Here is a 24,736-nt window from a genome sequence, read left to right on the forward strand (position 1 = left end):
GTAACATCGAAAGACTCGCCTTTAAAATGGCGCGCGATAATAAGTTTGGAACGGGTGGTGGTTTCGTGCGGTCGTGCAAATGGTCGCGTTTTCCTCGCTATCATGCTTGGCCGGCCATGTGTCTTATTCGTGTCAATGCAAGCCACGCGGCGGACGATTTTCCGCGACGTTGCCTCGAGCAATTTGCTAGCCGGCGTGCCACGTACACATTCTGCACGGGGACGCGTGAAGCGTTCCGACAGCCTCCTTCTTCTTGCACGCCAGAAATCGTATCGGCGGTTTATCGCGCGAGAAACGCTCCGTGCACTCGGAAGATACGCGGCGATTTATAGGGGAAGAAAAAAGATGCAAGCGTTCTGTGGAACGTGGAATATCGGAAGAGGAAATATGGAAACGAGAGGGAAAACGTCATACAGCCGAGCGAAGAGTGAAATAATAGCGGTTGCTATTGGGAACGCAAGATTCAATGCCGCTAATAGGATTAACTGACAGGTCGACGAGATTCTTAGGAGATAAGGATCCTTCCAAGGATCTTCCAAGGATCTTCCAAGGATCTTCCAGTACCTGAGTATCTGTTGGGACCGTTCAAGAGAAAAAAACCAAGAGAGGGGGCCATAGGTCTCTCGAATGATTTATTGCGCTGCGTAAACCTAGTGATCTGCCGATCACGCCCCCTCGACCAACAGTCGCCAGCACAATGTGCTCTTTTTTGGAAAATCTTGTCTGGATCTGCGACTCGTCTCGTGTCACGACTTTCCCTTATTGTGACAGAGTCATTGTGACCCGTCAAAACCACAATAATAACCCGTTTAATCCTGTTTCACCTTCGTTGGAACGTACACTTTTGTTTACCGTTTCGACGGTAAACGAAGCCTCGTCCGGTCCATGTCTTCTTGTTTGCGCGGCAAATATTTTGCCGCCTTCGTCGGGACGCGAGGAAGCTTCGAAGCTTCTACCGACGATCGTCGGAGAATACGAGGCTTTCGTATAACGAAAATTTCGTGGAAATGAAGTTGTCGCGATTTCTGAGTAGAAATTGTAGGGATCGCATGAAAGACGAACAAAGCGATCCGCGTGAAACACCGATAGTTACTTTACGTACGAATCGGTACTTAGGTTAAAATAAGCTTTAGTCCTAGCCATTAATCTTTGGCGTTTAATTGCACGAAATTTTATCACCGATCGATCGTACCTTATACGCGTAGCAGCGCGATGGTGGCCATCAGAACGAGAAGGCATCGATATTTTATAGCAGCTCGAACACCGCCGTTCGCGATCGTACATCGGCGAGTGCTTCTGTTAAGTAACGCTTAAATATCCCGCTGCGTAGTTAACGCCGCTTAAAGACGCATTGTAAATCTCGACGCGGGGAGTATCCGGGGGCCAGTTGCAGCGTCGTTTCATGTTTACAGCCGTCAAGTTTTTCAAATGTGATAAGGCTTTTCAGTGGAAGGTAGGCGAGGGTAACGTGGCGAGTCCTATCTCCCTGGCCAGTGTGTCCACTACTTGTTTGCAGGTCGAGTAAAAGTTAAACGGCCGTGTCGGGGCAGGCTGTCTCTAGCGATAAGACCGCTTAATAAGGCAGCAAACCATCCACCTTCTTTACTACTCGTTCATCTCACCCGTCCCTCTTTCTTTGTTACACCCTCGACCCAGTTAGCTAAGGCCTTCTCCTCCTCTCTCTCTCTTATCTTTCTTTCCATTGCCAGGTTTCTTGTAATTCGTTACTCTCCCTTGCGAGAACGTTCGTTCGGGCCCCGGCCTTAACGAGGGAAAGATTTCAACTACCTAATTCAAGGTGAAACGCAAGGGAAATCGAGAAACACGGGAACCTGTGTAGCCCGTAAACTGTCCTGCTAACCAAGGAATTATACGGAGCTCTCGCAGCAAGTTCGTGCTTCCTCGTCAAACTCGTTCGAAAGGCTAACCAAGATTTCTTCTCGATTCGGTAGAATTTCAAAGCAGCGGACGGTGTACTCTCGAGCGTCTGCCCGTCTTTGATCGCTACGACGATTCAAGAACAAGAATTCCCAAAGATTTCAAAGACCAAGGTTTATGAAATGCGTTGGTTCGACCCATCGTGTATCGTCGGCTAGGCTTCTCTAGCCTGGTGCCGCAATCACAAAGGTGGGTCCAATCCGAACGCCGTAAAACGGTGCGATATTCACACCGTAGGATAAAACAAAAGGCTGCTGCGGGTATCCCAAAGTGGACGGTAAAAATCGAAAGAGGGGAGCTAATAAGGGAGGTCCAGACTGCCCTGGCGCCTTTGGTGCACCTTCGAGGGGCACTGCAGTTTTATTGGCCGGTGTGTCCTTGTTCCTCGTCGTCGTCCTCCTCCTCCTTTTCTTCTTCTTCTTCTTCTTCTTCTTCTTCTTCCTCCTCCTCCTCCTCCTCCTCCTCCTCCTCCTCCTCCTCTCTTTCCTCTCTCTGTACTGCTCCTCTGCGGCGACTTCGTCTTCCTCCACGGCACTCGGTATGGCCGACCAGTATGTTGCCGTAAAAAAGCCGGTCTCCCCTTGTCTGTCCTCCTCCTCTCACCTTCCCCGTCCTCCTGTACAGTGGAACGACGAACGAACGAACGACCAACGAAATGTCAACCGTAAACCTCGCGAGGCAACACTAATTAACCCGACCGAAATAAACTGCGCCGTTCAGCGGCGCTCTCTTGCCTTCTCGTTCACCCTGGCCCTTTTCTCCTTCTTTCCTTCCTCTGCCCTGACCGGGCTTTATACCGCGCGCCTAGCGCAACCTCAAAAAGAATCTCGAAGCATTCGCAACCGAACGCCGCGTCGCTTAGAATTCGAACGGAAGAATTTTCACCGACCCTGTTTTTCACCCTGTGCTGGTGCGCCGTGGAAAAAATTCGAGGGGTAGAATAGCCAGCGATCCTCCCGTACATTCTACAAGACGGACATTAAGGACGTAACGATCGATTCTTTCGAGTTACAAGGCGTGTTACGGTCGAAGGCAACGTAGATTTCAAAGAGCGGAACTAGCACACGATTCGAACTTCCTCGATGTATTCTCGATGGACGAAGAGAAACGGGGTGAGAGGAGAAGAGAAACGAGCGTTCGGTTCGGAGGAAATAAATCGAGGCTTTTTCTCTCGGCGTACGACCAGGAACTGGCGTTTTCGGCCAAAATGCTTCTCCCTTCTTCTCTTTTTCTCTCCGCTGGCTTCTCTCCGTAGATCTTGGCCGAAACAGTCGAAACCGCGGGGTTTCGCCTATACCGCCCGCTGCCACGCATTTCCATTTTACCCCCCAGACGAGGGGCGTCGTGATACCTCCTTATACTTTATGCGGAGACACCTACATCGACGCCCACATCTCCGAACTTTATTTATAAACAAAGAGGACAGTCGATACCTCCGGAGATTGCGGAGACATCTCCCTCCGGTGTCTTCTCTAGCTGGTAGGAAACGATTTCCTAGAAGCAGCTTCTCGAGAAGCACGGTCGTCGCACGAAAAATAGTCAACTCAGCCATTCGGCTTCACCTCGCCGGCTCGATGAAGGATCGATCGACCCTCCAGCCGGGAACAATTTTTCTTTCTGCTAATTAGTCGTATACGCGACAGTATTTCAATCGAGTGGAAATGTTTCGAGCGTCACGAATGTTGCGCAGTTTAGGTATATAAACCGTTCAGAGGTTATAATAAATCTGTAATAAATTGAAAGAGTAGACAAGCAACAGTCGTATAAATATTATTTGTCAAAATTTCCCTCGAAATTTACGATTATTTATGTGATACTTCTTTGCGACCAGCATCCTTATGGATGTGAATAGTTCGTATTCTGAGACTGATCGAATAATTAAATTGAGAGTCTACGGGAAGCGAGGTTGATCAGTGTGTTTTCTATGAGACTCAAATAGCTAACAAGGAGAGGCTACGTTTTTCAGGAAACTAGCCAGCAAACCAACCAGTATGGACACATTTAGATGTTGTACAGTCAGAAAAATCACGTCGAGTAAGCATCTCTTACACTTGGAAGAAACTTTCTTTCACGTGGATATCGCACAAACGGCGAAGATATACAGGGTGGTTGGTTCTACGCGAAAAAAGAAGTCGAAAATATAAAATAAAAATTTTTTTTTTTTTTTAATTTTTCCATCGAGACAACGATCTACAGTGAGATCCGTTATAACGAGACGTGATAAAGTGCACGCGTACCGAGCGAAAGTTCAAAGTCGACTTTCTCGAAAACAAAGCCTCAAACGAAAAATTTTTATTCTATATTTTCGACTTCTTTTTTCGCGTAGAATCACCCCATTTCCGCTTGTACCACCAGTTACCAACCATCCTGTATATTACGATGTTTTTAATATAAAACGCGGAATCATAACAAAAAGTTGGAAATGCTCTGTTCGAGTTGTCGATCGATAAACCGACGTGCAAGCAATTAAATGATTTTGCAACGAGCTGGCTTTGCTATCCGTCGTTTCATCGGGGCTCCGCTCCGTTTCAATTCCGTTGGAAGAACAAACGCGTCGATGTTTTCGTAACAAAAGCGGCGCGATTCCGTTCGTTGGTCTGACGCAACGCGAAAATATTGTCCGACTGTGTCGACTAATTGCCGGGTTGCTTTCATAACTGCACGTTTTACAAATATGCGTGCACACACGGCCCTCCTTCCTCCGTTCGCGATCCCGTCTCGTGTTCATTGTGCCACGAGACTCGCGATACGCACGCTACCGTTCTTCGAACACTCGCGTGAAACGACTGCAACGATTCTAGCGTGCGCAGAAAACGCGAGAACGGGAAACAGAGACAGCGAAGAATAGGCGAGGAGGATGATCGTAAAAAATGAAGAGCAACGCTAACGAAGCATATGTTTCAACGATATCGCGATCACCGCCTCATCACTGTCCTATTATAAATTATTTGTAACGATTAGCGATACTGTGACTCCGACGCTGTTATATTATACGACTATTCGACGATCGATATCTGGGAAAGTGTCGGGAAAAGCCGAGGAGTGTTGTTATTGCGGTTGATGTGTTTGATTATTCTTCGTTGGGGGCTGAGAGAACGTATAGGGTGACGCGACGTCCGTTGTTCATTATCGAAGATTGGATACAACAGATTTTGGATATCGCGTCCTTTATACGAACAAGACGATGGCGCGTCAATGTGATTTTTGTAAGTTATCTTTTTTTTTGCGCTTGGACAGGACTTGGTGCACGGATCCTGTCGCTTGCCGAAGGAGCGCGATTTATCCCTCGGTAACAGAAAAACTATACGTACATGGTATACACGATATACAAGGGTCAGAAACTTCGCACCACAGTTTCAAAGATTTTTCCACTTCGGATAACTGCGCTTGGTTTCCTCTGAGTCTAGGTCGTTCGAAGATCGCCAGAGCTGAAATTCTACAGGATACATGCAGAGAACCGCATCCTGGAGTCGGAGTATGGGCAATCGACGACAGGTTACGCGAAGCACGACACGAATAGCAGTTTCTCTGTTGGCCGTCAGCGAACGGTCGTTTTCTATCTACGATCAGGTGCAAAGCGTCGCATGAGCAGCGAGCACCACGATGTTACGTGCCCATAGAAAATGAATAGGTAATTATAACGCATCCATAATGCAGAGAGACAAGGTCGTGCGGTTGGACTGGAGAGACTCGGTTCTCGGAAAGGGCGCTCGCGAGTCGGCAACCTACGCGAGACCGGAGAGTCAAATCGCGGCCCTCGTTGAAATTCATTCGCGGCTCTCGTCTTTTTGCCTGGCAAGCCTCCTTATCTCGGCCTCTTGTTTCACAGCCACTTCGCCCCAGGGTCGTATCTCAACGGAGAAACTCGAAGATCGCACCGGGCTTTTATAATTGGACTTTATTAGCCGTTCCGCTGATTAGAATCGCTGAACGTGTTTTTCAAACCGTCGAAAGATAATTTGTTCTTTTTGAAGGTGTCGCTCTACACGAACATCCGTGTAGTTAATTAATCATTCGTTAGCAGATTCGTAATTACTTATTATATCAATAAGGCATTTTTTTATTCCCGGATAAATTGTTTCTGTCTCGCAGCGAGTGAAAACAAGGAAGAATTCCAACATCTTAATTATCCTTCAACGTTTGTAGGTAGTCCGACTATTATAAAAACCGACAAGCTTTTTCTACTCCGCGGAACGCTACAAGTAAGTATACACGAGCGAGGGTTACCGGAATTCTATCGCCGCTAATGCAACACGAGGAGTGGCGCTAAACTTTGCGGTACAAACATGAAATCGTTAAGTCGAGCCACGGATTTTTCCTCGCGGTACTTTAATACCGCGCGAGTATATTTTTCATGCAGCCAGCCATCCAACATCCAAGCTCGTGATTCACGTTGATAGGCGAACAGAGCCTAGAATTTTCCCTTTCCTTCATACCGAAGTTCTTTATCGGCTGGATAAGTGGTGCTAATTATAGTTATTACAATTAAGACCGGTGTTCGTGGCCGTAGCGAGCTTCTTATAACGGTGACCCGCGTCTTGCTCGTTGTAAACAGACCGAGGTACGTGGACAGGGGTGCGGGGTAATGCGTGCAGATAAAACGACCCGATATCCCGCCCTGTGAGAAAATATCTGGCGGCCATCAACAGGTAATTTCGAAATGAACGAATCCCACCGACAATCGTACCGCGTCATGCGATCCACCGACATTTTCGTTCTCTGGTCTGTTTGCGCCACGATTCCCATCGGTCTTTCCACCAGAGAACTCTTATCGAATTACGTCGATGCGCGTTGCTTTCGTCCATCGTGATACGGTCTCTCGATTTCACCTTTCGAGATGGACGACACGATTATTTTTACCGTGGACGCCTGTTCGTGTATCGTCGGACCATATTCTGCGTTTTAATACACCGATACACAGCGACGACAATTATAGTATACAGTGTGTATGCGAATAGACGATACGATATGAAAATATGCAACGAACGAATACCGACTTTTATAATTGCGGTTTTACGTTGATTTTCTATCTTTAGGCCACGAATGCTTCCCTTATTTTCTGCTAGGTTAGGGTATAACGATTTTCCATGGATCGCACGAAGGGTTCGCGTGGTTCGCAACGAGCATGTGCCACAATGTAGAAGCGAGCGTACAGAAACGCGGCCTGGCCGCGTCGCCGCGAGGATAATGATCGACGGAAGTTTTCGTGCTAAAATATGCAGATCCAGCTGAAATTACCGGACGAGTAGCGCCTACTCGAGCGACCGCTAGCCAATACCGGCAATGTGCATCGTGTGCGTTTCGTTACACGAAACGACACGCGTACCTGTGCGTGTCGACGCGAACTCGAAATGCGAAGCGACGGCGCGGCGGTACGCTTCGCGATTCCTGGTCCACTGTTATCTTCCTGATTATTACTGTGTATCGACGGCCGTGTTAATCCTACTTACTTACTCTACTGCCTTACAATTACGAGTTAGAAAAATCCGATGAATTCCAAAGAACGAGGAGCGATTACCGGCTCGACTGTACGGTGAAACCGCGCTAAAGCCTCGAAGACGGACGTGTATTCGTTTAAACTGAAATTAAAGTCATCTTGTTCAATGTAAATATTACATGGAAACGATCTTAAAGAATTCGAGGAAACAAATGGAAAATTTCGTTCCAACGAAACGAATACTTCCGTTACCATAACAGAAGCTGCATAATTGAAACGTACCTACTTATTCGTCTTGTTATTTGTACGTCTGCGAATAGCCGGTATGCGGTCCGTAAGTGAAAATCGTCGGAGGGGAACAGCATCGAAGTCGAGGCTAACGTAACGTTCGGGTCACAGGAACTAATTAACTTCTTTACAAGGAACGACCATTACGTTCAACTGCGTTGAAACGATCTTGTCCGATGGAAGGAAATCGCGGAGATGTCACCGTTGTAACAATCGGAATCGTTAAACCGGTACACGAGAATGTCCTCGTCGACCGACGGAAGACCGGAAGTGACGTCATTATGGAAAATTCAGTGAATCACGTTAATACCGCCGCGATCGAATGCGAGGGATTTTTCTCGCGCCGCGTTTCACTTACTTATTCAGGTGCACGGAGCAATATTTCACCGGTCCCCGATCCGCGTAACCTCCGCGGTTATTAATCGTGGCAACATTAATAATCAGCTGCGCGGCGATAACTTAGGTTAAGCAGGGAGTTACGGTCTCCTGCTACCAGCCAGGCCTCCGTTTCCGCGTACATATCCGCCGATCGTTCGCGGACCGATATCATATATAATACGGATAGATGACATTTCTTCCACCGATATATCATGCGTACCGATTTTTCGAAACTCTTCCCCACTTTCCTCTTCCTTCTCGAGGTCGCCGGGGTTAAGACTCGCGTGCAACAACCGGAAATCGTTTCGCGATTCTTTTTCTGCTGTTCGGATCGTGATTAATGGCGTACGTCGGGATGAAAAGGTAAAAATCATTTTTATCGAAGAGTACTTTGCGACTTTGTGCAGTGATTTATGTTTTGGCAACAACGAATCGACGGTAACAGTTTAATTGTTCGAGGATAAGTAGTATCGGTTATGCTCGAGCATTAACATGTGGTAGAAGGAAACACGTGGCGTTCGTATTTTGACACGCGTGATACGAATATCAATGCGTGCGTCAAAATCACGTCCGAAACTCGACGTTTCGCCGTTACATTCGGGATACATCGTCTAATAACTCTGGCCGCAGAAAGTTAAAGCACAATAATAGACGAAAAAGCTCGTGTCTGGCAACGAGAACGCTAAAAACCACCGAATGAAATCTCGTTTCAAACCAGCCCTCGAAACTAGTTTGACAGAGAGCTGGCTGAAATACATATCTGCTGCATATTCATGGCAGTTGTACTCGTGTCAGGAAGATTTTTCGAGAACAAAAAATCCGGACCGATCGAACCATTTTTACTTTAATATACAACTATATCCACCATAGTGGCGATACGCTATTGTTACGTAACAAATGAATTGAAATATTCAACGAGGAAACGAGGGATGAACGGTGGGCATGGTCGATGCTCGAGGACGAAAGAAGCGATTGAAAGAGGAGCACGGTGGTGCCGGCCATAACCGAGCACGTTTTATGCGCGTATAAACGTACGTGTAACGACGGAACGAGAGTACACACGCGCCGCCTACTCTAACCTGTTAACAAATATCCAAGGCGGGCGGTTAACATGCGTTTACGATAATTTATCGCGGCGACGTAGCCGGGGCAGGCATTATGTTCGGTACCGGGTACACGCGTACGCGCGTTGATACCGGGTCACCGTGAAGAATCGAAAAGAAGTGCACCGGTTTCGTTCCTCTTGTTCGATCGACCGTGCGGGCCCTTCGGATCGAGAACCTTGCGATTTTACCGTTTACTTTACGAGCGTTATTAATCTCGCGAAGCATACTGGCACATATGCGTAATACGTCTAGTCTTTCTTTAATCGAAGATCTCAAAGATACGTTAAATATTGTGGAATATTATCGAGTACCTATATGAAATTCTTTCGTAAATAATTAACTTCGATATTTAATAGTCGATTACTTTCTTTCAGAAAGATAAGAAGAAATTACTTTTCGTTCTGACTTTAATAAATTCACCTTTGGGGCATTAATCTGCTGTAATAATTTTGCAGTGGTACAAATTCAATCCAAATTTGCCCTGTTTTCTTTTAAACATTGATCGCGCGCATATATCTACGCGATTAACTCAAGACCCGGATCTCATTTGTCCTCCCATAGTTGTCATTATTCGTTCTTACATTATACGAAGTATAAAACCATCTTTCCTGCTCGATGCATGATCGAACCACTTTCAGCTCGTGTCAACGGAATATATTATCGAACTCTTATCGGTTAACGTAGCGAGGCGAAGCATCGCCGACAGCAGACATTAAGCAATATTAATTTATCAGCGCGAGAGCAATAATTACTGCTGGCTGGCGGTCGATTTAGGAGCGATGGCAACCACGGCGACAACGATGGCGACGACAAAGACGAAGACGACGACCACTCGATGGAGAAAAGCAATACAAATTATCCAGCGGTGAGAGAGAAGAGACGCCGGTCTGGGTACCCTTTCCTTTCCTGTCTTTTTTGGTATGGTCGCGCGATCGAACTTCGCGACGAGCCGAGAATCATGATGGATCGGGCCAGCAGCTTTTATCAATCGTTTAAGCGCGATCGTGCCTCGATTGTCGAGGAGCGCCGCTCGATTTCGCAACGCGGCCGTCGATATTCTTTGTCAATGGGATAGCTTGAAACGTTCCCAGAGTTGGTTCGCGACGATCATCGATCACTAGAAGCGGGCTCGACGTAGTGCGTGATCGAAATCGCTACGACGCGCTTATGCGCGCTCGAGGACGCTAGCCGGCAGCTTTGTCCGATGGATCCTTTTTCTACTTGGATCGTTGACTAAAAAGAAAAGCTACGTCGCCAGAGAGAGGATAAAAGTGGAAAAAGAGGAACGCGCTATCCAGTGGAAATCACCTCTATTTATAGGAGAATCCACGGTGGACGCTCGTGGCGTCCAGATGCTCGCGTCCAGATAAGCTCCCTTATGCGAACCTTATGAATTCACGCCCTGAGAGATAACGCGGGGGATATAATTAACCTGCGATAAAAGCAAGCAATAACCGCCGGCGTATTTCATTGACACGCGCTTATTTCACGGCGAAATCATCGAGCGCGCTGTGCCGCGTCCCGTCTATATATTCCCGACGAGAAATCGCCTGTACCGCAAAGCGAACGGAGAAACCAGGGAAAGAGCGAGTAAGGGGGTGAGAGGGGAGGCCACGTACTCGAATATCGGAACACCCTGTACACATTAAGCGAGCGAGATACGGGGGCCTTTAGCAGGCGAACGGGAATAATAATTTCAAGTGCTCCTCGCGGAGATAGATACGAGCACGAGAATCAAGAGGAAGAGAGAGACAGAGGAGAGAGAGAGAGAGAGAGAGAGGAGGCAGCGATGCCGTGGCAGAAGCGAAGCGACCAAAGCAGTACGGGGAAACAGCGAGAAGGTTTAAGTGAGAGAGATAGAGATAGAAAGAGAGAGAGAGAGAGACAAGTCGAGATATACGTTACAGGTGAGAGCGCGAGTATCGCGTGCTGCAAACGAGCCGGCAGCTGCCCGCTTCTGGCTACATGGTCCCAGCTATTAATATGCGACTGACCGAGTGGGACCGATGCTTTCGTTGTTAGACCGAACCATCCTATTACGTCACGTCAATCGAGCACACAGCTACGCGAACACCCTTTGATTTTCAAGCACCCTTTGTAATCGGCCGTTCTAACGCTCTCTGCTAGTTACCGCTGCTGGCGACTTTCCTTCGTCGTGCTACATACCGTGCTACGCTGCTTATCGAACCGGTAGCGTGGCAAAAATCTGCGCATATCGTCCGACCAAGCGTCTCTACTTATCGCCATTATCCATTCCGTTCAAGAAAGATTGTTCCTCGATTCTAAGCTACTATCCTCACCGAAGAAAACGTTTTTTAAAACTTCTTATTATCGAGGTGGTCGCGTGATTCCTCGCGCAGGTGCGATCCTCCTGAAAGGATACTCCTTTGATTGACGGATGGACGTGTTCTTGGGGTCAAAACACGTATTTCGCAGTTCATTATGCAACTATATTGCTCCGAGACATCGAATCATGATGCATATACGGGAGATGCGAGGAACCTCGACAAACCGTAAATCCGAAGAAACCCGGAAGGAATGGAGCAATTGACGAGCTGTCCGCTCGTCAATCGAGGTACGGCAATTTCGAGAGGGCGAGCAAGAGATTCTGCGCGTCCTTGCGAGCATCGCGGCTGATACTTGCGCGTGTAAAAGGCCGGCCCGCCTCCGGGCGAATATGTGTTTGATTTACACCGCGTCGCAAAGCTGCCGATACACTTCGTCGAGGCGAGGGCATTAAGAGGGCCCGGTGTTCGATCCCGTCATTACGGTTTCTTAAGAAAGGGTGCTTTTTCATTGGACAGGCTCGACCGCCGGCAGAGAACAAGGCCCGCTCGTCTCACGACACCGCGATACACCTTCATCCCATGCCAAGAAGGCGTCTTAACACGAGCTTCGTTCGAGTTTTTAATGGAATTGACAGCGGCTCGCGGCGGTCTTGCTTTTTCCTCTCGAAATAATGCCTCGTTTGCAAGGTCGGTCCATTTTGCACGTCGTCCATTGGTGCACGCGTGTTCTCCACAAAGTTCTTTTAGGTACGAGGATACTCAAGATGTACGAAACAGTGGTATACGATTCGAGTACAATTCACTTTCCGGACGATGCCTCGTTCGACGCAGAAGTCGTGGAGCTGGTAATCACAGGCCGTCGATACGTCGATAGTAGTATAAGGCCGTGCAAGACGGACGCGCACGGTCGAGAACTCGACGGAATGGAAGACGCTGTAATTACCAACACCGTTCACAGAAAACGAGAATGGTAATGACGACTCGTTACTGGTTTCGCAATTACCTTCGCCTGAAATTCCCAAAACCGTTCATCATACGAAGAGAGATAACGTTTAACAAAGAAGTACCGAGCTCCGCTCGTTCCAGTTCACGTTCCATCAATGAACCGAGGGGCCCGACGATATGCATAAAAATTACGTTAAGTAGATGCGGCTCGATAAGGGTCGGCATGTAAACGCGTAAGAAGCTCCTTTATCGGGTGAAAAGGATCCGGACAGGTGGTGGTTCCGTCGAGGGTGCGGGCACCGAGGGAAAAAGAAACGAGTAAGCCGAATTAAAGGAACGACTTGTTGGTTAGTCGACTCTATCCTCTCGGTTTTTCTCTCACGAACAGGCAGGAGGCGGGGAGGCGAGACGAGGCGAAAAGAGGTTGAAAGGAGGGTGGCGGAGGCGACGGTGGCTGAATTCCGGGCAATCTGTTTTCAGCGCGGGATAACTTCGCGTCCCTTCTTCGTTTCAGCCCCGTGCCGTCTCTCCTCCGCTTTTGCTCGTTCCCCTTTTCGGTTAGCTAGACTGCAACCGCGGCTCGGTAACCACCCACCGACGCTATCGCCGTCGCTGTCGGGCGTAAAAAGCACATCCGAATTGAATCATTGCTGAATAAGCGGGAAAGTGGCTGGCTGGGAGGAAGGAAGGAAACCGAGGAGCGACTAACCCCCACGAACGAGGGTCGTTTTCCATCCGGCTCATTGGTACACCTCCTCTGTCATGTCGATCGTTCTGTCCTGCTCCCTCTACGCCCTTGCTTTTTCTCCGGTCGGGTTCTCTGTTCCTCGAAGTCGATAAAGTTAGGGCGCTTCGATCCGGAAGCCTTTAGAAATCATAAAGAGCTTTAGAGATTTGGAATACGGCTTTAAGTTCGAGTCGTATAGAAACGAGTACGCACGAAACGGCCACCTAGTTCCAGTACTTTCCATATTTACGAAAACACTCTACAGCGTTGTCTAATTTAACCGGAGAGTTGTCTAGAAACATCGATGGAAAGTGACGTCGCGATTTCCCCGATGGTTAAAGGACTTTTACACGCGGTCGTTAACAGGACGCTGTAATCTCGCGCGAGAACGATACTACACCCTCGAGTGACGTTTTGCGGAAGATTCAGGGTGCAGGAAAATTGGCTGGCACCGACATACATTCGTTCCGTCGAAGGCGAAGCCGAAGGGGGCTGGACCGCAAACTGTTGCGTGAAAATAGCAAAGGGCCGTACGTTGCGTCTGTCGCTTAATAAAGCGGCGACGAAGCGAAGCGGTGGCGGCGAGACCGTGTACACCGCTAGGCTGGAATAAAGGCGGAGTTGCTGCTCTCTCGTATCCCGTACGCTATACTCCCACTTTGGATCTAGGCCCGCGTTGACGCGCGTCAAGATAAACTCACCCTCGTGACGGAGCGTGCGGCAGCGGGCTACCGAGGGTCGTTCAATTAGAGCGGAAGCCCCTTTTCGCCGAGAGGCGGCTCGCCGTTTACGGCGAGGGTCGAAAACTTTTCAAGGAACGGGACACGACGAGGCAGGAAAAGAGGAAGGGGTGAGAGCGGCGGCGGTGGTGCTCTTCTCTCTGGGAACGCCAGAAGTCAAAGGGAAAGAGCGGAGAGTAGAGAGAAAGAAAAAAGGAAGCGGAGACACGAGGGGGAGAAAGCGCGCTTGTCGGAAAATGGAGAGGCTGCCTCGGGACTCGCTGTGCGTGATACACGACCGGCCGCAACGACACAGAAAAGATTTTTACTGCTCGCCGGAGAGATTGAACGACGCTCGTCGCTGTTGCGTGTCACGGCTCGTAGACGGTATTCTTGCGCCTGCTGCTTTTTGTCTATGACGCTTAAACGAAGTACCACGATCGTCCCCCGATCCTCCGATCGAGCGTCATACATTGGTCTCTATGAGTACAAAGACACGGCGTTTTCCATCTTGAAGATCCCATTCGCGATGGCTCGCGAAGCGTTCAGCGTTTCCCGGATGCAATCTTTTTTAGCAACAAGTGGTCGATGTACTTCTTTAACTGTACGTACCGAAGCTTCGATCGACTATTTCCCGCGGTGAGACTCGCTCTTAATGGCACGGAACCGAGGATCGTAGTTCCGACAGGGTCGGTGTTATTGCAGCGACGAGCTGGATGCGCTCGAAGGCTACTAGCGAGAACGTCGGCGTAGAAGCGTAACCACGGGGTTCGGGCGACCGTGGAACCGGTGAACGCGTTGCACGTGTCCACTCGATACGGGATGCACGTGTCGCGTGTTTTCACTCGAAGAAAGCCTTCATTCAGCGGCTCGATGGCAGGAACGCGGATCGTAGTCGAACGAAGAGGGTGAGCCGAGGGGCGGGAAGCAGGAAGGGCGACAAGTGGCTGAACGACAAGTGCGTATCCTGCGTGCGTTGAGAAGCACGCGGAATATCGGGGTATTACAGGGTGCAGGCCGTGTGAACCTCGCAACGAGCGTTCGGTTCGGGAAAAGGAGATATCATCGAGCGGAACGCTCGATGGAGCGTCCCGTCTAGCGACATCTTTCCCCTCTTCGGAGCGCCATGGGAGCTCTCTGCGTGGGACGTTTAGATTGTGGGAAGATGGTATCGCGCCTGTACGAAATTTAGTGCCGGTAGAGGGAGAGAGAGGCGATGTATCGTATCGTTTCGTGCATCTCTCGCGATGCCCGATAATTCCAGCCCGATTTGGAGAAGATTGATGCCGAAGGTGTGTACCGTGTAATGTTTTCCCCTTTTTCCTTTTTTCCGTCGAAGAGAAACGCGCTCGAATAAAAGCGGTTGATTAACTGCGCTCATATTTCATCGGCGTCGTTGTAATTATGCGCATTCGTGCGGGCCACTTTCTTCGGTAGAGGGACGGGGTCGCGGCCTCGCGCCGTAGATTTTTCTATCCACGAAAGCGATATAAAGGGATTTATGTCCGTTTTTGCGAAAATACCGAACATCGCTGCGAAACGATTCTTTCCGACCCCTGATTCACGCGCCTCGGTTTTAACCGCGACAGTAAATTCGGCTGTAAACGGCTAAATCTGGTTCGGACGCGTTGTAAAGCAGACCGCAAGCCGCAGCAACCACTTACCGCGCGAATATTAAATCTCTAAATCGTAAAGCGCACCATTACGCTGTCGTCCATTCAGCAGTTCGAACAGACAATAGCGCAGGCTGAGACATTACGCTCTAAGGAATCCCCGAAATAGGTCAGTTAGCGAGACAGCTGGTATTAAACGAGACAGGCATTATCTGTCCGCTTGCAACGACCTTCGAAATTGGCAAATGACGGGCAGGTTCTACCTTTGGAGATTCGCGTGTTTGGTCGTAGTGTCGTAGTTGATGATACCTTCATAGAATACGTACGATCCTTGGAGACTGGTAGCTCGAATATAATCCACGGATGGTAATTAATCGGATTGAAAATATCACGAAATAATTTACAGCGACGTTAGCGGTGAATAAAGATCGGAATGTCGAGAAAAGCAGTCGTCTCTGCGGAGGTCCTTCATCGTCGGCTGTTAATCAAGCCTAATTAATACGGACGCGATCGGATCTGGACCCGAAGGAATTAAAAGGCATCGTTGCAGCTGGCGAGGATTAAAGTGGTAAAGGTGTTACGTATCCTATGGACTACGTTGAAACGTCAAGATTATTCTGATAACGAACCCGCTTTCTTGGCTGCTATTCGAAAGTAGTGAGAGGATGGGAGCACTGATATCAAAACGGGCAAGGGGTTCCGAGTCGGCCGGAAGTATAAGTCGGGGGCTATAAAGAGACTCTTCGGAGTGATCAGCCCCGAGACAAGTTCGAACGTGGTAAAGCACAGGTGTACCGCGCCATAATTTACAGCTAGCTAATAAATTTCACTCGGGGAATCTTGTTCGTCGGTTTACGCTCGAATCTGGAATCGTATCGTGGAGTGGTTGCGCGCCAAGTTCTAACGCGAGGACATAAAGCGACCTCGGAGATATTTAGAGGCGGCATTAAGGGAAAAATAATTGTCAGCAGGGAGAGGCCGCCATTGATAAGAACGAAATGCGCGCGATGGTGCCGGCCGTTTCGACGGTAGGATGACCGTCGAACACGATTCGAAACGATCATTGAAATTTATCGTACGTCACCGATAAACGCTTCGAAACGCTCGATTAACGTTTCTCATTTCCTCGACAATGTTCGGTGGACGGATTGGCGCGCGTCGCATTCCGATTCCCCGCCGACAGAATACTTAGCCTCGTCGACGCGTAGCCGATTGGTCTTTGCTATGTGAAGCAGTTTGCATTGTGGATCAGAAGTGCGATCTGTCTTGGAAATCGCGTGGAATTCCGTGGACGTGACGCGCGAGTCCCATGCTCGACAGCCTCGTTCCACTTCTCATTTCAGTTTCACGACGATGCCCGGCCGGTGTCCAAGCGAAAGCAGCAATTCGGAAGCAGCTCGTACACCGTCGTTATCGTACGAATCGGCCGAGTTCTCTCACGAAGCGCGTACGTGCCTCGAGCAGCGAGCCACGTTGTATTTTTCTACCAGAATCCGTGGTTTTCGGTGTGAACGGAACTTAAGAGCTTGAAAGAATGTCGCGTGCAACGAGAACGCGCGCACCCTCTTCGACTTACCCCTCGCGTTACCCTGGGTATACCGTGTTGCATTACCGTGCCGCGCCGAATCGCTACGAAAGCGCGAAGAGAATACGAGAAACGACGAAACACGGATAGGAATGTACGATGACGTCACGTTTAAAAAAGACAGAGAAAAGATCTCCGAAGAAACAGGAGGAACGGAAAAATTGGTAGAGGTAATGAAGAAATTTATGGAGGGAGAAAAAACGAGCGATCCAGGAGGCACGAGGGAGGAAGAAAAAAGCGGGACAAGACGAAAAAGGAGAGAGGCGAGGAGAAAACGCACACGAGGAAGGAATACGAAAATCGGTGGTCGATCAAGGATCGAACGTGTGTTACCTATGCGCGAGTAATAAGCCTCGATATTCCCACACGGGCCCATCCTGGCCCGCCGTGGGAAACTCATACGTGAGCGGTGCGCGCGAGTTAATCGAGAGAGACGTGTGGCGGCCTTACGAGCCGAACTATTTCGACTCGCAGGTGCGGATTTTTTGATACGGGAACACGTCGCGTCGCGTTGCGTCGTACTCGCAGCGTTTCAACGCGTCGACATATTTTATCGCGCAGCTGAAACGCCACCGTGTTACGTATTTCTTTCCCGGTTAAAAATTAAAGAAATACGAGCTGACGTTTTTAATCGATCTCTCTTATTTGTCCAGATAACGATCCCGTCGATCGCCGATGAGACCTTTACTTTAAAGGAACTGGACTGTGCGGCGTCCCGTTCGCAATTTTCATCGTAATAACGCGGTTGTGCAACGTGTTGACGTCGCCGATCGGTAATTTTTAGACGGGGGTAAATCGCGTCTCCGGTGCTGGGAAGAAGCTTTTAATGTTTTAATCTTGCGAAGCGTATTAAAATCGCTGCGAGGAAGCTTAACTGCGTTCCGGTACGGCCGGTATCGTCGCGGACCACGCTCGATCGGTTGTTTATAATTCTTCGCGTGCACTAAGGAAGCAATTTAATAATAATAACGGCAGCGGCACACGGATTCTACACGGCCGAGTGTACGCAATCATCGTATATCTATATACATACGCGTATATAATCGTTTATCATAATAATGCACACGCGAGTGTGCGTGCCGCTTAATGTACACACCCATACAAATGGACAGCTGATTGCAACTTATGTTGCCGCAGTTATTATCGTCGTCCGTCGAGAGGGAAGAAGAATTAACCGAGCCCGATAGTTCTTGTCCCAGAATTTTGTCCGTGTACACACGCACACGTACTCGGGGGTCGATCGGGGCCAGGGGAGAGAAAAGATGCCAAGAACGGAATACATCGAAGGTGAATCTGGGCCTTGATCGGGTCTTACATCGCAGCTGCAGGTGCCTTTAGAAATTGGCGGCATAGCAGACTCGAGGTAGGGTTGACGAGAGAAGTTCTCGAAGGGGGACCGAGGGCATCGGGCCGTCGATGCTGCACGCGCCTCTGACACACCGATGCCACCGATATCTTCTTAAACTTTCCTATCCGCTCATTCATGCCCGGCTAAATGCCTATAATTTCCGGGATGATTACAGGGCACCGTAACCAACGCCCTATAGACCCATGCTGTTCCACCGCGAGAGCTCGTTACACGAGACCCCCGAAATTGAAACGGAATGAGCTCCCTCGCCTTCCGTTCTCTCTTTTTCGCCCTTTCTCGTGCTTTTCCTCTAGCTTCGACTTACCCGAGCCACCCTAGCCACTACGCTCCTCGTCAGCGACCATAACGATATCTAAATTTTTCGTTCTGCTCTCATCGACCCATCCATAAACTCCTTCGCAGGATTATTGCAGGTTGCTCCAGTTAAATAAACAGAGAACAGAAAAGGCACGGAACAGCTGGCTCCCTTTTTTCGATTTTGGTGCTTCACTGAGCCAAGTTTTTACACTCGTGTCACGTTCCGCTTCGAAACACGATGCTTTCAGAGTGGCAACGAATTAATAACGAAGCACGAAACGGTTAACACGCCCCGTGTTTTAGCAGAGTCGAGATCCGAGATCGAAAATCACTTGAAAAATTAGCGGCGAAAGATACGTTCGAGCCAACTTTCGAATTCGCGTGAATTTTAAGGACGATACAATCACTTTACCGGATACATATATCGAATAGTTAATTCGATAAAACTGATCCGATGTCGTTGACGGAATCGTTCCGGAGAAAAGTGCATCGTGTCGATGGCATCGTGCCCGCGATAAAACTAGCCCCCGATGATCGCGTGCACGAGAACATGCTTTTAATTGTAACGCGTCAATTAAGGGGTAGCACAGATTTGATTCCACATCTATAATCGGAATTGGTTAACGGAGTTTAAACTATATTGTTATATAGAGCGTATCCATTTTTTGAGAGAATAGAATCGTTCGAACTCTTTTTACCGATCCCATTCGAGCATACGAAGTATCGATCTCACCGATATACCCTGCAGAGTATTCGCGGAGGTTAAATTGATTCACGCTGTCGTTGTTATCAATTTTCACGACAATTTTTTAAAACGTCGTACAATTTTCCATATTCGTTTCATGGAACGCACTATGGTGAATGTTTCAACGTTCCAGTGGAACTAAACCAGTCCACTATGTTATTATGATAACGCGTGACAGTGCAATCCACCTGTGCTCCGTGTAGATTATTTAAAATACAGCTTCACCTAATATACGAGTCTTCTAATTAGTTTAAACACTATACTATCGGGGAAAAAGTTACGCAAAAATGTAAATGCTCGCCTATTACACGATAATAACGCGTTAGCACGGAAAAAATGTAATAAATCAGTAACGTAAATCATCCGTACCGGTTCCTATCGATCTTAACGCACACGTGATTTCTCTCTCGATTCGAAGCGAAAGGATACCGGTGTTTGCAAAAACTGTAACGGTTCGATCCCGATCTCCCACGCTTTTTTCGTTCGACCGCGCACCGAATCGATCGAATATCCCGATCACGAGAGTATCGTAGCAGCGAGGAAAAAAGAAATCAACTGCTCACCTCCTGTTGCTGAATTAGGAAGTCGGGAGCGGGTGGTGGCGGGGGTGGTTCCGTGGCGGAAACCTCTTGAAGCAGTCCCACGTGCTCCCAGCAATCTTCCGATATGTCCATGATCGTCCCTCCTCTTCCTCCTCCTTCCTGTTCAAATGTCTTCGGGGCGAACGAGACACAAAATCCGCGCGGCGGGACGTCGCGACTCGGATCAATCTGTTTCTCCTGGTCGGTTGTCTGGTTCCCAGATCTTCCTCTCTCTCTCTCTCTCTCTCTCTCTCTCTCTCTCTCTCTCTCTCCCTCTCTCCACCTCTTCTGATTTTCTCCCTTAACAGCTGGTTTCGCGGAAAAACCGGAAACTATATCTAGACACGCTTGGTCACTCTATCTTTTCTTTTCTTTTCTATTACCAAGTGTTCCTTCTTTCTCCCTCTCACGATGGCTGTCTCCGCAGCCGGAACTCTGTCACTCGTGAACCGGGATACGTATAGCAGTTCGAGGTAGTCGTAGACGGACGACGCGCGAAAAAACCGAACGGAGAACGCACGAACACACGGTAACCGTCGACACGGCGTGTCGCGTGACCCGCGTTCTATGACGACGACGACGGCGTCGAGGACGACGACGGCCGTCGGTGGTGGTCAGTCGGCGTGGAATGAAGTTGGCCCGCGGGTTAGGTTGGGTTAGCCGAGCCGGAGTTGCAGCATCAGCGGAGAGGGACGAGAGGGCAGAGCGCGCGAGCGAGCGAGCAAGCCGCCGAAAGAGGGGAGAGAGAGGAGAGAAGAGCAGAGAACAGAACGGAACAGACCGGAGTAAGCGAGCATTGGAGCGAGCGAGAGGTGTCGAGGGGCGAACCGACGAGGGAGAACGAGATACGAATAGTCAGAGAGCTGGAGAAAGGGGAAAAGAGAGAGGGAGAGAGAGAGGCGTAAGGCGTAAGTCTGCCCTAGTCGCTCGCTTAACCGTGCAGGAGGTGGCGCCAATATAACCCGTACTCCACCTCCGTCCGACAAAGAGCTTGCGTATACCTGTATGCGCCTGTTGGTAGGCCATACCGCCTACTGACTACCGTATTGCAGGATTTGCGTCCGTGCCGCCTGTAATTATTCCGATTTCACTTATATTCCGTCATACCCGATGTTTTTACGTCCTTCGTTTAACCGCTGCTCCCCTCGATGTACCTTTTCCCGCGCGTCTACGCCGCTCGGAGAACGTGACTTTGTACTTCTGCTTCCAGCCTCTGTGTGGGTTAAGCGAACAAGCTTCACGATTCCGTCTACGTTTCCGCGATGACATCTTAGGAAATGTAAATGACGACGCCCTCGCGTCACGGTAATCGTCCTCTCTGTGTCATTCCGATCGGTCAACCGAACACACAGGATATCGATGCGCGCTGTAAATCTGCTGACCGGCGATTAACACTTTCTTCTACCGCCCAGTCGTTCTTTTCGACTAACGTATATTGCGTTACTTATCGCAATTACCGCAATTCTCCATTTCCTCGAATCGATCTGTCGACACGGGGACAGAGAACGATAGTTCGCTGGCGCCGATAAACGATCGTTATCCATGATCGAACTGCCCTTACCTTTCGCGTATACCTCCCGGTAATCGGCGACGACGTGGGCGGCGTAGCGGTCTCTCTGAGACAACGCGAACCTCTTGCGTGAACTTGCAAAGGGTGCCCTGTGATCGTGAACGAACGTCCTCTCAAAGAGCCGGATGTTCCCTCTTCCATGTCTCGATCAACCATCGCGAGTGCGTGCCATTTGCATTGACATGTTCCTGTCTTTAACCAGCTCGTTCGTACCTGTAAATTTACATTAAACTTAGATTTATATTTTTCAATTCAAATAGAACGCAGTGAAAAAATGCGCACATCCTATCCGCATTTACGCGAAACATATATTTTACGCGAGTGCACTGCGCGCATAAACATCAGCCTATGATACTTTGTCTTCGAGAACGTCTTCCACTTCCTCGTTGCATCGAGGAAAGATTTTTCACGGCAACTCTTCGTGACTGGTTTCGTAATAAGCTCGCAGGTGGGTTGAAAAAAAACGTTAATTGTACCTGTCGTTATCGTGCGTCATCCACTGTTTACTATGCATTCATATTGTACAGAAGTCGTGGAACGCGAGAAATACTTTACGAGAGTAGATTAGCGGTTTAGCAGGCGCGTTATTACACGCTGTCACCGGCGCGTTGCCTGTAACTTTTTCCAGCGTTTCTTGCGACGTTCGTTACTATGCACGACAAATTGTAATATAGCCAAGAAGAGTGATTCGCGCGATAGGTGCACACTCGTTTCGGAAACGCGTGCTACATTACGCGAGCGTAATGACGGTTCACGTACGTCAACGAAACCCTATAGTTAGAGTTTCACACTTTTTACCAGCGATACTCACCGGTAGCACCAGCACGAGCAAAGCGTTGGACAGATTTTTCGCGAGCTTACAACTTGACACATATTTAACGCGTTGTCCGGCTGTGTACTCTTTGATAGCCACGAATACTTTTCCGCTGTTCGCGCAAGCTACACGGCAGTGCGCGACTTAACACGAGCGAGCGCGCGAGTAACGAGACGCGTACAAAAGTAAAGAAGAAAGAACGAGCGCGAGGACATCGAGCAGCAAGCTGCAGTCGAACGAAGGGTTGGAATGCGATATGAATGCGTTAATGCGTCGTTACTGACAGCGACACGAATCGTTGATAGTATTTTCGGCCCTTCTTCGTACCCAGTGTACCCACCACTGGTACCTCGACGTTCATACAGTCAGCCATTGCTTCACTTTTTAATTTCTTTTTTGTTTGTTTTGCAAAATTCCCCCCCATTGGCGGGACGCGTTTTAATTTGACTGCTACCGTTTGCGTCGACTGGCGTACCTGGCTTAAAATTCTACTAATAGTCGCCACTTGGCAGTCGCTATTATCGCGCGGACACACTCTGAAATAGCACGGGTTGTCACATCGATGTCAAAGATTGATCGCAACAGACTGTGACATTCTCGTGGAACGTCGGGGCATCGATAAACGCAATTGCTGCCACATTGAAAACTCTCCGAATGACTGCTCCAATCGTTAGTCATTTTGAAAAATTCTCCACGATATTTATATTTCGGATAGTTGTATTGGGATGCCGCGTCGTTTAATAAAAAATTAATAAATAAAATAAACCGTCGACCGTGCTTTTCCTCTGAAATAGGACATGTATTTATACGAGATATTGATCTATGATCGCGTGTTAAATGTTTCGTGTGAAACGTTCGGGCAAACAGTCGGTCAATTTCCGTGGTATATGTATTGCCGAATAAAAAATGCGGAGCTATTAGCCGCGCCAAGGTATACTTTGCTCTTTTCATGGACCTCTAACCACCAACGACAACGCGACCCCGTAGAGTGTTGATCGAGCCCTCGACTTTGTATGCACGGAAAGCCGCTTTACGACGTCAACGAAGGGGACACGCGCGCTTCGGTTGGATACCAGCCATGATAATATGTAATGCCTGTATAGAGCCAAGTGCTCGATCGCGAATCTTTGAAGTCCGAACTGGCTTTTCGCCGACAAACCGGAGCCGCTACGATCAAGTACTAAAAATCATCCGGTAAAACTATGAGAAAGCCAAACATACAGCTCTCGGTGGTCATACTCGCGGGCATCGGCTGCTTCACAGTCCTTATATTCGTTCTTTTTTTGGTACGTGGAACGAGCGTATATACGGGCGAGCACCTGTGGCCACTTTAAACGATGCCGTGGTAAACGGTAGTCAGGATAGATTGAACGGTCCGATAGGGTTTTAGCTCTCTTCTTTTGCAGTGAGGATCGGGACTCGCGCTTTAACCCCTCGACTCATTAGAGCCCATAACTCTGTTCAGCGAAACGTTTTACGTTGGCTGCCGTGCGGTATACGTAGCCACCGAAAGGAAGCTCGATGCATTATACCGTATCTTAGCTTGCGACGCGTATCTCTCATGTTTCGAACGAAATTTATTCCTCGAACGTAGAGTTACGGACTCGTTAGCTGTGTACATTAATCGCGATAACTGTTTCAGAACTGAATGATCGGACCTTAATGTATAATGCAGCGTATAATACCGTAATAATTGTACGGAATCGACCTCGACGGACGTGACGTTCGACCACTGGCTTCACTTTTTTTCACTCGTCTCCTCGAAACACGGTTTTTAGGCGATCGAGACGACGAGTTCGACTAGATACGCGCTGGCTTTGTTGTCTGTTATTGCCGTTTTTCCCGCGGACCTCCCACTGTCCTTCTAACGAGACCACCAAAGGTACCGGGAGTAAAAACCGTGCAAGAAACCTGCCAAAGTACGCTCTTTATACGGGATGTTTTATATCGTAGCCAATTCGAGTGAGTGCAGTCGCTCCAATTATGGACGAATATATAAGTCGCTGCTGTTGGATACGCGCTACCATTGCGACCCTTTATATGGCAAAAACGATAGAGAGCGCGAAGTCCGTCATCGGGTTCAGGTCGAATTTACTGTTACACGTCGGCGTTGCTTGCCATCCGTGGAGAGGACAGCATGATCTAGAAGCTGTTTTTTGCCAGCGACGCGAGCGCATTTGCACCTCCACCGCGCGTTTCTTAGTTCGTGCGTGCATACACGCGAGTAACTCACGACGTCCCTACGTAACGTTCCTCTGGAATCTTTGACAAAAACCGAGCTGGCGTTAGTTCTCTCGTTCCGCCCCGTTCTCCTCTCTGCGAGATACATACGTTTC

At 48.8% G+C, this 24,736-nt stretch overlaps 2 protein-coding genes across 2 annotated transcripts in view; both read right to left on the reverse strand.

Annotated features, from left to right (window-relative positions):
• LOC117204449 (homeobox protein caupolican-like) overlaps positions 1-20,259 on the reverse strand; it is a 74,345-nt gene extending 54,086 nt beyond the window's left edge. Inside the window, exon 1 of the mRNA XM_033441854.1 lies at positions 19,999-20,259. Coding sequence (XP_033297745.1) covers positions 19,999-20,109 — 111 coding nt within the window. The 5' untranslated portion in view covers positions 20,110-20,259. The remainder of the gene's footprint in view (positions 1-19,998) is intronic.
• Positions 20,260-20,295: 36 nt separating this feature from the next.
• Positions 20,296-22,773, reverse strand: LOC117204534. The gene is made up of 4 exons (XM_033442037.1): positions 22,728-22,773; positions 21,786-21,799; positions 21,578-21,696; positions 20,296-21,101 (listed from the first exon to the last, which is right to left on the reverse strand). Exons 1-4 carry the CDS (start codon positions 22,771-22,773, stop codon positions 20,948-20,950), a joined length of 333 nt encoding a protein of 110 aa, XP_033297928.1. The 3' UTR covers positions 20,296-20,947.
• Between the last annotated feature and the right edge of the window lie 1,963 nt (positions 22,774-24,736).

This window comes from Bombus bifarius, unplaced genomic scaffold, assembly GCF_011952205.1.
Source record: "Bombus bifarius isolate JDL3187 unplaced genomic scaffold, Bbif_JDL3187 scf7180000007978, whole genome shotgun sequence".
NCBI lineage: Eukaryota > Metazoa > Arthropoda > Insecta > Hymenoptera > Apidae > Bombus > Bombus bifarius.

Excerpts from the sequence above, each read along its gene's own strand:
- LOC117204534 (XM_033442037.1), bottom strand. The coding sequence starts at position 22,773 with ATGGCTGACTGTATGAACGTCGAGGTACCAGTGGTGGGTACACTGG. Across the intron at positions 21,102-21,577 it reads CCGGGAGGTATACGCGAAAG|TCGGAATAATTACAGGCGGC; the intron begins GTAAGGGCAGTT and ends ATATAAGTGAAA.